Below are 15,642 nucleotides of genomic sequence, written 5' to 3'. Positions count from 1 at the left end.
TTCCCCCCTGCCCACCCCTCCCTCCCCCCATGGAAAGCAGCTAAAGGCCTCCAGTAGAAAAGCTGCCCAATTCTGAATCCCATCCAAACTCCTCAAGGCTGGCACAAGCTAGCTACCTCTCCCGCATCACACACTGACCTTCCCGTCTGCTGTGCTCCAACCACACGGCACCCGCAGCCGCCAACCCTGGCCTCCCCCGCGGCCTCCAGACTCACCCTCCCTCCGTCATCCCACCCCTCTCTTCCTGGGCTCTCCCACACTGCCTCCTGCCCGTGCTGAACCTGCACAGCCCTACAGCGATTCCCTCCTCCCCCATCAACACCCGACCTCATTCTTGCCCCTGCTACTCCCCCAGAGCGCTTCACTTCCTAGCACGGGATTTTTACTTTTTCTTTTTACAAACATCTTTTTCTTCCCCTCTGGAAGCATAAGCTGAAGGACAAGGACTGGGTCTCAATGTATTCCGAGTCCCAGAACCGGCTGGCACTTCTCAGGGGCTCAGCTGATTGCCACATTAATGAATGAATGAATGAATAGATGGGGGGGGCATGGCTTCACCTGTGCGAAGAGGGCTCCCACTGAGCAGCAGCTGGGCTGAGCGGACCCAAGAGAGAGGAAGCCATCCCTGCCCCGGCTCCAGGGACCTCCCAGCCCATGCAGAGTCTGGGGCTAGGGCCCTGGAGAGACTGCCCCTGAGAGGGAGGTGTAGAGCGGAGCAGAGCGTACACTCCTTCATGGCAGGTGGAGCCTGAGGCTCCTGGGAGAGTCAGCCTCCACACTCCCTTCTCAGGGCTGGTCACGGTTCATCCCTGGAGAAGGTTTCCAAGCCAATTTCACCGGAATAATAGTGGTGGAGACTGGGAAAGGCAGACACCTCCACCTTCCTCCCATCTGGGGGCCATGTCCTCTGACGGCCAGCCTGGGGAACTGCGGTGAGAAGGAAGCCAGGACTTGCAGGGAGCTGGGAGCTGGTGAGGGCTCTTTGGGCCGTGGCCTGTCCCAGCACTCCCATGTGTAGCCGGGCCAGCCCTGCCTGCCACCTACAGTGTGCACCTCCACCCCTCACCAGCTCTCCTCTCCCTCTCCTCTGACAGCTGGCCAGTCTAAGAGCTTGTCCCAGGTGCCCCAGAGACAGCAGGAGAGCAGAGGCTGAATGGTGACCTCTGCTTCACCAGAGATGTGTCCCACCAGCTCCAATTCCCAGGTCTCAACCTCCAAATCTTCCACTTCCAACAGTGGAGGTGAGGGACAGACGTGTTGCCTCCTGGCTTCCCCTCGTCCAAGTGGCCCCTGCGTGGTTCGTGTCTATGGCTTCCCCATGCTCACCTAGCTCTGAACGATGAAGAAACAGGCTCAGCAGGTTTTCAATCTCCACTCTCCACTCTCTCAATCTCCAGGCAGCTCTGGAGCAGATGCTTCTAAAGCCTACATTTCAAAAGCATCAGGGCCCCCCTGCAGCCAGGCTGAGTCCATCCCCCTCCTTGATACACGGAACACGCTGGCCCTTTCTCCCTGACGACCCATGGTTTCGTCCTCTGTAGTCCCGTCTTCGGATCTGCCTCCACACCTCCCCCAGGAGGGGAACGGCGGGTCCTGAGAAGCGGGGGCCGTACCTCCTGCCTGTCTTCTGATCCATCAGGATCCTTTCTCCCCTCCCATTATGAGAAGCTGGCATTTGCCCTCTCGCCTCTGGCGGTCCCTTGAGTCCTTCCTGTCCTTTGTAATACCTGGAATCAGGACAATCCTCTTAAAAAAGAAAAGAAAAAGGCTCTGCAGTTCACAGCTTTTCTCAGAAGGCCACCAATAGCACCGGCAGAGTCCGTTACTCTGTCCCAGGCTACCTGGGCTGGAGTTTACATCTTGGGCATTCTTGGCATGGGGGAGTTTTAGTTCTGCGGGACCAGAACCAAGGGGAAGACACAGGGGAGCTGGACACTGCCCCAGGGCAGCGTGGTATCATTTGCTCCCAGCTCCATCTTTATCAGGGGCAGGTGGAGCCTTCCAAGAAGCTCAGAGATGCTGCAGAGCAAGTGAGGGTCCTCTCACTGGCCACTAGATGTCCCCTCAGCTCCAGCAAGTCACTCGGCTCCGCAGGGCCTACCCTCTGCACACAGCTCACAGAAAGAGCTTCGACTAACTTGGCTCCACTCACCTCCACGGGCCACAGAGCTGGACATAGTCAGCCCCACCTCTCCTAAGCCCACGCAGGAATGAGGGACAAGGGCCCAGGGGCTAGGGTACAATTCTGGATCTGCCGTGCCACATCCTTCAAAAGGGACAGGCTTCCCAGCCAGCGTCCCACAGCAAGTTCCCAGCCCTGCCCCCCAAGACCTCCCATCTTCAACTCTGGCACACAAAGCCCTGTGGGTCAGTCACTTCTAGGCGATGTCACCACCCCCTCCACCCAGCCTCACAGCTTGTCCCTGTCCCCTTGGTTAAAACCGGAGCTGTCATCAAGAGCAAATGTTGTTGTTGATGGCAGAACACAATTATCACGTCAGAGGCTCTTCCGGTCTGGCCTCAATGACTAGGGAAGGATCTGTAGGATTGGGCACATTCATTTTATGCAGAAAGTTCTGAAGTTCTTCATGTGCCGAAAAACCATCCCAGCCTCATGGCATTTCAGAAGTTGGGGAATGAGGACCGTGGACCCAGGCCCTTCTGCTTGGACGGATTTCCATCTGTGGCCGCAGGCAGCTCCAGAGCCCAGCTGCTGGCTCCTGGCTCGGAATCTGCCCCAGGACCTCTCCACAGTCCCCCTCTGCCCCACTGGTACTCTTCACTTGCTGTGCAAAACATTCTACCTCAATAACACAAAGCCAACCTAGGCCTCATGCTGAGCAAAAACCGCATGTTGACTGAATATTCAAAGCAGCAAAGCCAAGTCAGACAAGATGTGCCTGACAGAGTGGGAGTGTCTGGAATTTGCCCACACCTGCTGTCCCGCTCTCCCTGAAGGTCTGCTTCCCCGAGGTCAGGACACAACCCAGTGACAAAGGATCTGGTGGAGTCAGCCTGACCCCATTCACGTACTGCATCTCCGCAGGAAGGGCCATCACCCCCGGTGACCGATAAGGCCTGCCCTCCTTCCCCACACAGGAAGCTGTGAGCTGAACTTGCTTCCCTCCTTGAGAGAAGCCCTTGGCTTGCCCCCAGCCCCAGGGCCAGAAGAGGGGCGTTCCCAGGCCGGCAGCCACCAGGGATGCCCTCCAGAGCCAGCCCTGCAGGAGACCCCGGACATTAAAGATAGGCATGGCTCCTGAAGCCCATCCCGCCCCCACCTCCCAAAGAGAGGGAAGGAGAGGAGATAGTTACCCACAGCTCCCTACTTCGTCAGTGCAGGAGTACAACTGGGAGCCCAGACAACACAATTAGCAGGAGGCCGTAATGACTGCCACATTGTCTGCTGGCACTCCCGCCGGGCAGGGGACCACAGAGCTCACCGACCTGCCAGGGGCCCCTTATGGGTAACAGTCTTGGGGATGGGGTGGCCGGCTGTCTTGGCTCTTTGCTATAGTGCTCCCTGTCCTTCTGTGTCTCTCTCTCATCGGCCCCTGATGACCATTCAGCCCAGAGCCCTGGTTTACAGATACTGCCCCACCTTCCTCAAATCCACCCCCATTCTCCACCTCTCTGCCCCCATTCTGTCCCGGCCCCTGCCACCCCGTGGCTCCCTAGACTTCTCCCACCTCAGCTCTCCTTCCCTCCACTCTGCCCCACCTTGACAGCCAGAGGGCTCTTTAAAAAACATCGATCATGTCACCATTGTGTTAAATATTGAACAAAACATCCAGAATCCTACTGTGGACTCCATGTCCGTGCCCCCTCACCCAACATACCCCCCACCGAAACCCCAGATTCTGTCCTACCACGACCCCCAGGATGGCTCCCCCTGCTTTCTGCCTCTGGGTGGAACAGTTTCCTCTCAAACCATCTACTTCCCTTTGTCACAACCCCTGCCTGGTTCAAGACTGTGATGGAGGGGCGCCTGGGTGGCTCAGTGGGTTAAGCCTCTGCCTTTGGCTCAGGTCCTGATCCCAGGGTCCTGGGATCGAGCCCCACATCGGGCTCTCTGCTCAGTGGAGAGCCTGCTTCCTCCTCTCTCTCTGCCTGCCTCTCTGTCTACTTGTGATCTCTGTCTGTCAAATAAATAAATAAAATCTTAAAAAAAAAAAAAAAAAAGACTGTGATGGAAACACTGCGTGTGTGTAGCTGGCTTTGTGTGTGAAGATTATCAAGTTATCCATTAGGGACGCCTGGGTGGTTCAGTCAGTTAAGCATCTGCCTTCATCTCAGGTCATGATCCCAGGGTCCTGGGATCGAGTCCCACACCAGGCTCCCTGCTCAGCAGGAAGCCTGCTTCTCCTTCTGCCTCTGCCTGCCGTTCCCCTGCTTGTGTGCTCACTCTCTCTCTCTGACAAGTACGTAAATAAAATTGTTTTTAAAAAGTTATTCATTTAAAAAAATACTAATCACGGGGGCCTTCTGCATAAACCATATAAAGTGGTAGGAAGTGAGAAGGACACGGAAGCCTCAAGAGAAACCACCTGGAATATCTAACAGGAAGGAAGACTGCTGTCAGGGCCAAGCCCCACGATCGTGGTTGGAGGGGCAGGGCTGACTGCTGGGTCCACACCCAGGCTTCTGGCGCAGGAGGCACATTGTGTGTCTCCACGGCACTCAGGTGAACAGAAAAAGTGCTGCTGCTCGGCAGGCCAGCAGGCTTGTGTCGCAACCATGACAGAAAGGAGAGCCCCTGGTGAGTACTGACCGCTGGGAGCCCAGAGTGCTGCGCTTACGGGTGCAGCCTCCCTCAGGCCTGCCTGCCCCGACCCTCGGGTTCCAGGCAAAGAGATGCAGAGAGGGAGGCACAGAACTGCCGCTGGAGGAGCCTCAGGCCGGCCGGGCCTCTGCTCTTTGTTCAGGCCTCCGGGGCCCTGGCAGAGCGGCGTGCCTCTGAGCAACCACACGCAGAGCCCTGGCTAATGCCCGCCCGGCCTGCGTCGCTCAGCCAAGCACGCCCTGGGCTATTCCTCCCCCAGGGAAGGAGGACGCCAGGTCCAAAGGAGGGAATTTTCTTTGCCGGGTTAGAAAACACCAGACCGCAAAGATCACAGGGAATGAAGACTCCTCCTCAGATTCTGGGTCTGCCCCCAAAGAGGAAAGGGTACCCTTTCGGGCCAGGGTCCGACGGGGCCGTACATTAGACGCCTAGAAAGCCCCAGCATCTCAGCTGTGACAGAGCCCTCAGAAGACGCAGGCTGGGGCCTCAGGCACGCAGGCAGCGTTCTCACAGACAGAACCACCTCGTCAGCTCGTTAGATCGGGCCCTGGGAGAGAGCAGTTTATTTACCTCCAAGGGGTTCTCTAAGGGGCAAATGCACTTCTGGGGACCAGGCAGGAGCCTGCACGACCATGGGACAGAAACCTGACAGAGCTGGTTCCAATTCTGTGTCAGATGCTGGTCTCCGGTGCCCGGCACAGAAGAGCTCCGTGCAGCCCCCTGGCCCCATGTGCTCCTGCGGTGTCCTGCTGTCCCAGCAGCAAACACTCCAGCTGATGCCAGCTGGGTCCTGCCTTTCCCCAGCTGCCCCCACCCTGGGTTCCACTTGGGAGCTTGAGAAGCCAGGCTGGGCCTCCCACTGGTTGAAAATCAGGGAAGAGGACAGCTCAGTCCCAGTCGCTGATCCCCTTACTGCCTTAAATGGCTTTTGCTGTTTAAGAAGCTTTGGTGTCCTATGGGCAAAGGGCCTCCACAGCCCCCAGCAGCCCTGCCTTGCCACCAGCAGGTGCTGCGGAAAGTGGTATTTGAACAAGACTAGAGAAGCTGGTGATCAAAAGGTCATGTAGGAGCACTGTGATGCTGTGTCCTGGCCCCTTGGCTCGGCCATGAAGGCAGCACCCGATCTCAGCCTGCACCGCACAGACTAAGGCACTGGTGTAATGACAACTTCCTGGACCCCACCTCCACCTCCCAGCATCAGACTCTTCAGGGGCTCGGGCTCTGGAATCTGAACTTTTAACAAACAGCACAGGCTTGGGAGCCCTGACCCACTGTTAAGAAGTCAGAGTGGAGGTGATTCATGAAATTTATTAACTTCCCAGGGTACAAGACATTGGCCCTAATATGGGAACCCGAGAATCATTAAACAGCCTGTGGAGGGGAGGAGAGTGAGGAACAGATTCCAAATTATTGAGCTCTTCTGCAGGACAAGCAACTGAACAGCACCTTCTTTCCATGTGAGCCCAGCCCCCCAAGGATCAGGCTCACCGGCCCTACTCACCATCTGTTATGAGTGCTCTGCTGGTCAGAACCTTCCCCAGCATAAACTTCAACACAGCCAGGATACTGCAAAGGATCCCACTTAAAATAGAGACGCTGAACAGGAAGTCATCCTAGAAGAGAAAGTTCCAGATTTCAAAAGTTCGCTTCCTGCTAGAACAGATTACCTGCAAATTAAGGATCAGCTTTGTTCCCTGAACAAATGATCAATTGGGTATGCTGCCACCAGGTGGCAGTATCTTCTTCGGTCTCATAGGTTCGCTAGTTACCTGTGTCCCTGGGAATTGGAAAAGATGATCAAAAACAGATAATCCAGACTTATATTCCCTTGGACAACTGAGTATTCCTCTTCCTGTAGGAGATTCCCCTTCAAATTCTTCTGCATGCTATGTGTGGTTTTTCACAAACAATTCAAAAAGCAGCTGGGGAATATGGGAACATATAAGTACGCCACTGGACTAAGAACGCTTCAACACAGAGCCACAGGGCCAATTAGGGATGAAGCTACTTACAAGCACGTTTTTTCCTTAAATTCACACAAGGCAATTAGAAGTTCAAATATAGCCTTCAAGGTGCAGAAAAGGCAGCTAAAAATAAAGTCTGCTATTGACGTTATCATAGCACTTCCTGTAAGTTTTGACCTTAACTTTGCAAGCAATGAGTGAGTCACACACGCAAAAGCAAGCATCACCATCTCATGACATTAGAGCCCACCACGCTCCTCAGCCTGGAGCTCCTGTGCATCATGAGACACAGCCTCCAGATTCTCTCCAGTACTAAAATGCAACTGCCAGCAGAAGTCTGATAAAGCATCATGTATACAAAAGAAGTAAGATTTCTGAAGCATCTTATTATCCAAACTCACTAACCTAGTGCCAGAAAGCTGGGAAGAAGGAAGACAGCCTGTTTTCCTGGCTTCAAAACTGAACAAAATCATTCGAAAATCACCTCCCCGGAAACAAGATATCTGCAGGGCATCAGAGCATCTCCGTAGAATACTGATCAACGGTGGTTGGCCTTAACATATGTCCCCAGATCCTTTGCTAATCCTTCTTCTATGACGTGCAGCTGAATTCCCTCCTCCCTGAGTGTGGGCTGGGCTCGTGACGGGTATCTAACGAGTAGGGTATGGTAAGGGGAAAATAGTAACTTTGCAGGGGAGAAGCCTGGCAAGGGATCTAAGCCAAGGGATCAAGATTAGCAGGACCATTAATGAGTCCTGCCGATATCATGTGCTTCCTGATATAAGATGACAGGACAAGAAGAACAGGTCTTGGTGTTCTACCCCAAAATCCATAACCTCAGCTCAATCTTGAAAAAAAGCACCAAATGAACCCACATGGAGGGACAACCTACAAAATACCTGAGAACTACTGTTCACACATGTCAAGGTCATGAAAGATAAGGAACAACCAAGAACCTTTGGCAGATTGTAAACTATGGAGACAAAGGTCTAAACTATGCCCTTTATTCCACCCCAAAATTTACTCAGTTCATACATATCACTACCTGTACTGTCCTGGACCGGATCCTGGAACAGAAAAAGGGTATTAAGTGGAAACGCTAGGAAAACTGGGATGGAGCCTAGAGTTCTGGTAATAGCCCAGTAATCTCGGAGTTTGGGCAAACGTGTCCTGGTTATCTATGTGAGATATTAATGGCGGGGGGGCTGGATGAAAGATATACAGGAAATCTCCGTAACATCTTTGCAACTCTTTTATCTGACATTATTTCGAACTTTTAAATTCTTTAAAAGAATCACCTCACTGAATTTTATTATTATTATTACTCTTATTGTTATCATGTCACCTCCTCAAATTATCAGTGAGGACCATGCCAAACCTAGCCTCTTTGTAGATCCTGAGTCTCTGCTGTGCATGAGGTGACAAAGCAGGATCCATGAGGGGGAGGAGTGGGGGTGGGCAAGGATCTCCAAATCACAGCTCCCTTTGTGCAGGGACTCACGCTCATCATGAGTGTCGGCACCCACAGGCTCTAAGGCAACATATCAACACAGACCCAGGTGCTGACAGGATTGAGAAAACTAAAGTTGGGAGACCGACATAGTCAAGCACTTTGAGACCCCAAATTCAGGGGCTGAATTCTTGCTTTGCTCAACCCTCACACCTGAAGACTTTCCGATTCCATTCAATCTGTTGGCAAAGCCCTCATCCCTAAATTCCCAGATGTAGAGAGAGTCTGCATTCACCCCATCTAAGTCCCAAGGAGCTGGGGCACCCCCCATGTATCTTGAGACAAGCCACAATAGCTTTGGCTGTGCTCTCCTATCCCTAGGGTATCTCCTATCTCCTCTCCCTATCCCAGGGCTCACTGCTGGATAGGGGGGCTTGGTTAAAGGGCAGTGATGCACCAGCAGACCTTTGCTCACATCTGGACTCCACTGCTTACTGGGGAAACAGACCCGAGCACTCACAGCTTATTTCTCTCTACCGTGGCAGGGAGTGTGATACCGCAGCCCCTGGCAAGCAAATAATGGGCAGTCAATGTAGCAATTCATGTTCAACGGTCCAAGCACGTGACACATGCACTAACTCATTCCACCGAACAGCCACACTAAGTGCTAACGCAAGCCCCAAAGTACGCGAAGCACTCCTATAAAAGAAACGTTGGGAACTGATTACCTAGGAAAAAGTATGAACGGTGCAATGTGAAAAAGAACAACTCTGAGTGGGACCACAGTAGCTTGTCAAGGCTTCTGCTTCTAATCACCCGCATCATTGAGGCCACACCAGTGAGGGACAAGTGTAGCTCTGGTCCCTCTGCGGGGTTCCTGTTGTCCCTGCTCTCTGCTTCGCTCTACACCCCCATTTCCCTCCTTCCAGGCAGCCCTGCTGCCTTCAGGGACAATATTCTGACAGAAGCTTCTTCTGCAGCCCCCACCAGCCTGGAAAGTCTCATCCCTGCTGTAAACAATAAAGCCATGTTCTATGCCTTTTAGAGTGGTTCCGATTCTCTGCTTGAACCTGAAATACCACTTCAGAAGGATGCTTCAGAGCGCTTACAGCAGTGCCTGGCTGCTGAAGATTGTCATCAAGAAGATCTGACCGCCGGCTGACCTGCAAGCTGGACCGGGCAACCACAGGCTCCCCATCCCCCAACTGTCCTTGGAATGGGAGCCCCACTTGCCTTCCCCACTCCCAGAAGCTGCCCCAAGGACCAAGCCTTGAAGAGAGAGGTGTGCTGTCGGGGCTCTCTGGACAGGGTATATGAGAGAACCCAGGTAACACCTCCACATAAATTTTCAAGATCGGGTGGACAGGACTGCAGAAATCTCATCTTGTGGCCACCCAAGGCAAGCCTCGTCGTGTATGAGCTCACTTGCTAATAAAATTACCACCTACCCATCCGAAGTGGTCTTCCTCCTCCTTCCATCTCTTCCTGCCCTCCACCTATGCAGGCCAGTTTCCAGTCACACCTGGGAAGCCCCAAGGAGCTCGTGAACTAACAACTGGTGAGCCAGCCAGGAAGGAGGCATCCGCAGGACTTGGCTACCAACCTCTAATAGGAAGGAGGGGCCCATATATTAGACGTTTGCGGACTATTATGAGACAACAGGAGATGCTTTAATGCACCTGTGCAAAGACCCATGCACGGCGCACTGCAGCACAGAAGGGAAACACAGCGTGCCACAGTGGGCTGGCCCCGACTGTGCACTGTTCAGCTGGCACTGATGTCCCACCAGAGGCTGAAGCTTGGGTTACAGAGCTGGGAGGAAGAGCTGAGGATACAGAAGGACAAATGGTGGTCCGTCCACTGCTCTGCCAGCTTCGGGGCTGGCCAGCAAGCTGGGGGAGCAGGATCATCAGCTGGAGACCGTGGCGTGCCCTCCTGCAAAGCTAGGAGGTTGCAAGCGATAGTGGCTGAAGATCTGGGCACCTGTGACAATGCCTGGTTAGGATGCTAAGTGGCGGGATCTCTGGGAAAGTGAGGAGAATGAAGAGGAGGATTTTATTCTGTAAAAGAGCCCTACTTAATTAACTTAAGGAAAAATAAGCTTTAATATCAAACATGTACGTATGGAAAACTAAAACAATTTTCTTTCATCTGCTAAAAGGACAAGTTTTCTTGGACTATTGGTCTTCTTTTGGATAAGATTATGAAAGGTTTTTCTTTACTTTTTAGGTAATCTTCCCAGAAAACAAAGAATCTGTGTTTTGTCAAAATCATTTCCTGTGTTTCATGTTACCTTTATCAGGTCTTTGATTATTTAACAAAACTGACTTTCTATTAAAAGGGGTATGTTTTTCACAGCTATGTAACTTTCTGCATTTGCCTTTGAAGTCTTTAATTATCACTTTAGTTAAATGGGAAACTAAGTATTATTTCACAGTGACCTGTGATCCTATTTAATCAAACATTTTTAAACCTTTGGGTATTTTTGACAAGTTTCCCCAAAATCAAATTTTCAATGAAGTCTTAACTATGAACCAACTTGGGAATTTTCCAGAGAGTCCCCAGAATATCTCAAAAGATGTGTTCTCTTTCCTTATGAAAGGAAGATATTGAATTAATTAGGCTATGAATGATGCTAAACTTCCTTTAGTGCCGATTTATTTGAAATTCCTAAAAGCATGGTAAAATGCTATTAGTCATAATTTTAAAATGTATGGCACAGAAATAACCAAATTCTCTTGTTAATTACACCATAGTGAACACTTTAAATCTTCAACCGTGGCCATTTTTAAGTCTTTTGTCATTTATGGACAGCTACTGTTTGCTCTGATGAGTTCGCAAGAAGTATCCCTGCATAAGTACTTCATTGTCAAGGAGATTCATGGAAGAGATTTCGATTAGTAGAGGTTTCTGGTAACTAAGATCAATTTGCCTTCATGTGGAAGGGACAATAATGAGTTTCAAGTTATCCCCCAAAACTACCTGCATAGCCCCACAATAGGTCATGGACCTGCTCCTGTGTCTTCCTTCCCCACATCAGTAAAATGGGCCCATGACATCAATGATACAATGTTAACATGTGAAGGCTGCCTTTGCTGCAGGACACTCTGCAGGCTTTGCTGGAATATCTGCAAGGGGGAAAAAAAATAGTCAGTGAGTCTACAGAAAATTCAAGGCTGGTTGCAATAAGGTTTAGGGCGCTGTTTGGTCAGATAAGTTGCGCATTGTCCCAAAAGCTGTGATTGGTAAGAAGCAAGCCTATGTATCTCTTAGGATTGTGAAAGAGATGCAAGTCTTGGTTGGGATTTGGGTCTTTAGAGGACTTGTATTCCCCACCTGGCACAATGCCCCTTACTCTTGTGCCACCTGGTAAGGAAAGGGCACACATGGGACTGGGGGTCAGAGCAGCAAGCCACCTTTGAGAAGGCAAGAATATTAATGAGGCAGATTAAATCTCTGGGGATCTCCCAAACAGGAATACCATTTGAGTTAGATGTGCCTAGGACTTGAGAAGGTAGGAGTCAGAGACTGTGGCAGAGACAACAAAGGAGAGACTGCCCATAGAATCTTGGTCCCAGCTTGGGAAGGGGACAAAACCTGATGTACCCACAGAGCAACAGCTCCAACACCGTGCATAGCATTCCTCCAGACAGAGCTCTTGGGAAGGAGTGAACCACAGCAGCTACTAGGCTGCTGAGAGCTGTGCATGAACGCTAGCTCTTAACTGGTGGCATTGACAGTGGGCTGTCCAAAAGAAATTAACCCTATGGCTTAGACAAGGAGAAGCCAAGGGATGGATGATTCACATGTGGGCTCTGAGGGGTCAGGATGTACAGAGGGACATCTGGGTCTGCCTGCAAGAGCCTGAGGCAGTCCTCGCTAATAAAGCATTGGATACCCCCAGCCATCAAGAAGATGATGCTCTGGAAAAAAATTTAGAAAAAAAGAAAAAAGAGAAAGAAAAAATGCTGATGCCTTACCTCAGAACAAGCCCTGGTAACTGATTCTTTAACAGATACAAAAGATCGGGTATAGAGAGAGTGGCCACCACCGTACCCAGACGACATTGCTAAGGGTGCCAGAATGCACAGGGTCAATGCTCTAAGCATGTCGTGTGCATTCTAAACACCCAAGGCCACTGCCAAAGGAGTCCGAGACCAATCACGGAGCTCCTAACTGGTGAGGGTGGCAAACTGATTATATTGGTCCCCTCCCTCGAAGGGAGGGTTCTAAATAGGCCTGGGCTTGTGTGGACACTGACCTGCCCCAAGCTTTCCCAGGTCACTGTGCAAGCCAAGCTGCCGCCATAAGGAGCTTTAAAAAGCTCAGTACCATGTATGGACACCCTTGTTGAATAAACAGTGATGGGGGGTCACATTTCAAAGGTCACGATGTGCAAGGCTAAGCAAAGGAACATGACATGGAATACAGGTTCCATCTCCCCTAGAACCCAGAAGCAGCAAGGCTGGTAGAAAAGAACGAAAAGAATATTAAAGCAGCAGATGAAATTATTAACAAGTAAAACACTGCCTTGACAGGGTCGACTGAAGCACTGTCACAGGCTTTCATACATTTAAATGATCAGTCAGGAGGGTCTGTGACCCCACATGCCAGACCAGGGATCCCTGCCGAGCCCCCCAGCATCACAAACATACGGAAGCTTCAGTCAACAGCCGACGCCCTGACTCTCACTCTGCCACAGCTTGCTGGGCTGCTGGGCACACCAAGCCCTGTCACACCAGGGAAAAGACTTCTCCACCGGAATTTGCAACAAAATGTCCTGCGAGGATGGGTGAATTCCTTCAAAGCCCTGGATAAGGGGGAATTAATCTCCACTGGGACCCCATTGCCCTGATGCCTGATGGACTTGCTGAAATGCACTACCTGGAATGAAAACACATCACTGAAAGAGGGGAGAAGGTGGGGGTTCTGACCTGCCGTATCCTGCCCCTGCTCCATCCATCTCCTCAGGAATGACGGTGCTGCCTCCCCCAGTCAAAACACATGGTATGTACGACATCAAGGTTCCTTTTTGTTTTGTTTTGTTTTGTTTTGTTGAAGATTTATTTATGTTAGAGAGTGAGAGCATGACGAGAAGAGGCAGAGGGAAAGGTAGAGTCTCAAGCAGACTCCACACTGAGTGCAGAGCCCGATGTGGGGCTCGATCTCACAACCCTGAGATCAAGAGTTGAGCGTTTAACCAACTGCACCACCCAGGCCCCCCAACCAGGTCACGTTTCTAAAGTTGCCAACCTCTCTATCCTCAAAGCCAGATGGGCATTTTTGGTTTCCCCCAGGTACAATCATTTGACTGCCATCTTGGTCCCTTCTGTTGGCCGGGGGTAAGGTATAGCTGCCCAGAAAACCTTAAATGGCAAAAGTTCTGTCCTTACTGAAATGTCTATAATGAGAAAGTTGTCTTCCATAATGGGAGAGCCTTGGACACTATTACTACGCCACTATCCAAACAGAAGCTTCTGTGTTCCTATCAAATGAGTCTGCTCATGTGTCATCTTTATTAAATCACAGGAGGGCCCAAGTGGATACCTTGAGTGATCTGACCCCCTGCCTAGTGGACTTCATACATCGTTTGGATCATGGGGCTCTTGCTGGAAAAAAGTTGTCACTGAGTATGGGAATTACTTCTTGATGTGTTTTCTCTCTTATACATGCGTGCACGGCTGTCATGGCATTTGCCTCCATGCAGCCCAAGAACCACCGAATGAGCCCCCTCCATGCTAAGGAAGGCGCTTGCTTGACGACTCAGGGGCAAGTGCAGAACAGGGGGCATACAAGACTGTGAAAGCCAGTCACGAGGGCTGAAGAGCTGGAGGAGGTCATCGAGAACACAAGCTTTGGGGCGCCTGGGTGGCTTAGTCGGTTAAGCGTCCAACTCCTGGTTTCAGCTCAGGTCAGGATCTCAGGGTCGTGGGACTGAGCCCGCATGGGGCTCTATGCTCAGCGCGGAGTCTGCTTAAGATTCTCTCTCCGCCCTTCCCCCTGCTTGCTCCCTCTAAAATAAATATATCTTTTTAAAAAAAGGAGCACATGACCGCCAGTTGACCTGCAAACTGTACCTGAGCAATTGGAGTCTCCCCATCCCCTCCTCTGTCCTTGGAATGTGAGCACCACTTGCCCTAGCCCCCTGCTCCTAGAAGGTGCTCCAAGGATACAGCCCTGAGACAGAAATGTGGTGCTGAGGCTGGACTGGACTAGGTATTTGACTGAACCCAGTTATAACCTCCACAGAAACTTTTCAGACTCTGGCAGGCAGAAATCACTCGTCTTGCAGCCGCCCAAGACAAGCCTTGTAAGTTCCCGTGCGTATTACACCTGCCACCTACCAGTCTGGAGTGGGCTGTCCCTCTTTGTTTCCTCCCTGCCCTCCACTCACGGAGGATGGTTGCAGGTTATACCTGGGAAGCTTCCGAGGAGATTGCAAGCTAACACTGGCACAGAGTAAATGTTATATGTAAATGTGGAGAAGCCAATAGGCAAAACTCGGGCTTTTTCTGTCCGTGGATTATTTCTACCAACCACCCCCTGCTTCCAGGATCAGCTCTGAGGAATGACTGCCTCCCTGAAGTCTGGGAGAAGGGAGACTGCGGCCATCGCAAAGCTTCACCCAGCTCTAGGAGGTCTGGCTCACTAGTGCTGCACTGACCTGCCTCAGAATGAAGTAAACCCTGCAGGAGAACCCACAAAGGACCGAGGCCAGCACAGGTCTGCCCCCTCCCTTGCCCACAACCAGCTTTCAACATCCTACAAGTCCTCTGTAGTTTCCCCACCCAAACCCACCTGCCTCCCCTCTCGCCACATACTGTCACAGATCGCAGTCATCAGCTCCAGACATCATCGGTCCCTGCCACGGATGGCTTCTGTTCCCCCAAAACGCAAATGCTGAGCCCATACACCCAGTGCAGTGTTTTGAGATGAGGCCTCCGGAGGTAATTAGGGTTAGATGAAGTCATAAGGAGGGTCCCCCATGATGGGATTTGTGCCTTTCTAAGAAGGGGAAATCATTCTCTTGCTCCTTCCACCTACATGCCCTGAGGAAGGGCCAGGTGAGCTACTAGTGAGAAGGCAGCTATCTATAACCCAGGAGAGATCCCTCACCAAATACTGCTCCTGTTGGCACCTTGACATTGGGAGTTCCAGTCTCCAGAAACCATGAGAAATAAATTTCTGTTGTTTAAGCCACCAAACCTATGGTCTTTTGTTATGGTGTCCCCGGCTGAGACAGTCTTAAATATAATTACAAAAGGAGTTTCTGAGAGGATTCCTTCCCAAGGATTAGGAAGCCACTGATGAGAAAGTGCAAGCCCAGCAGGCACGTAGCACTGCTGGTTTCAAGAAAGTGATGTCTCAGGTAATTCTCTTGGCCCAGGCAAGAGGGAACCTGCAGTGGAGAAACAGATGCACAGAGGCTAAATGACTTGCCCAGG

At 51.3% G+C, this 15,642-nt stretch overlaps 1 protein-coding gene across 1 annotated transcript in view; it reads right to left on the bottom strand.

Moving 5' to 3' along the window:
* The window catches only part of TMEM163 (transmembrane protein 163), a 226,646-nt gene that overhangs the window by 3,265 nt on the left and 207,739 nt on the right, over positions 1–15,642 (bottom strand). The window contains exon 6 of the mRNA XM_032856181.1: positions 6,285–6,396. Coding sequence (XP_032712072.1) covers positions 6,285–6,396 — 112 coding nt within the window. The remainder of the gene's footprint in view (positions 1–6,284; positions 6,397–15,642) is intronic.

This window comes from Lontra canadensis, unplaced genomic scaffold, assembly GCF_010015895.1.
Source record: "Lontra canadensis isolate GAN:19392208 unplaced genomic scaffold, GSC_riverotter_1.0 scaffold11, whole genome shotgun sequence".
In the NCBI taxonomy this organism is placed as follows: Eukaryota; Metazoa; Chordata; class Mammalia; order Carnivora; family Mustelidae; genus Lontra; species Lontra canadensis.
This window is presented reverse-complemented; position numbering and strand designations above follow the sequence as displayed.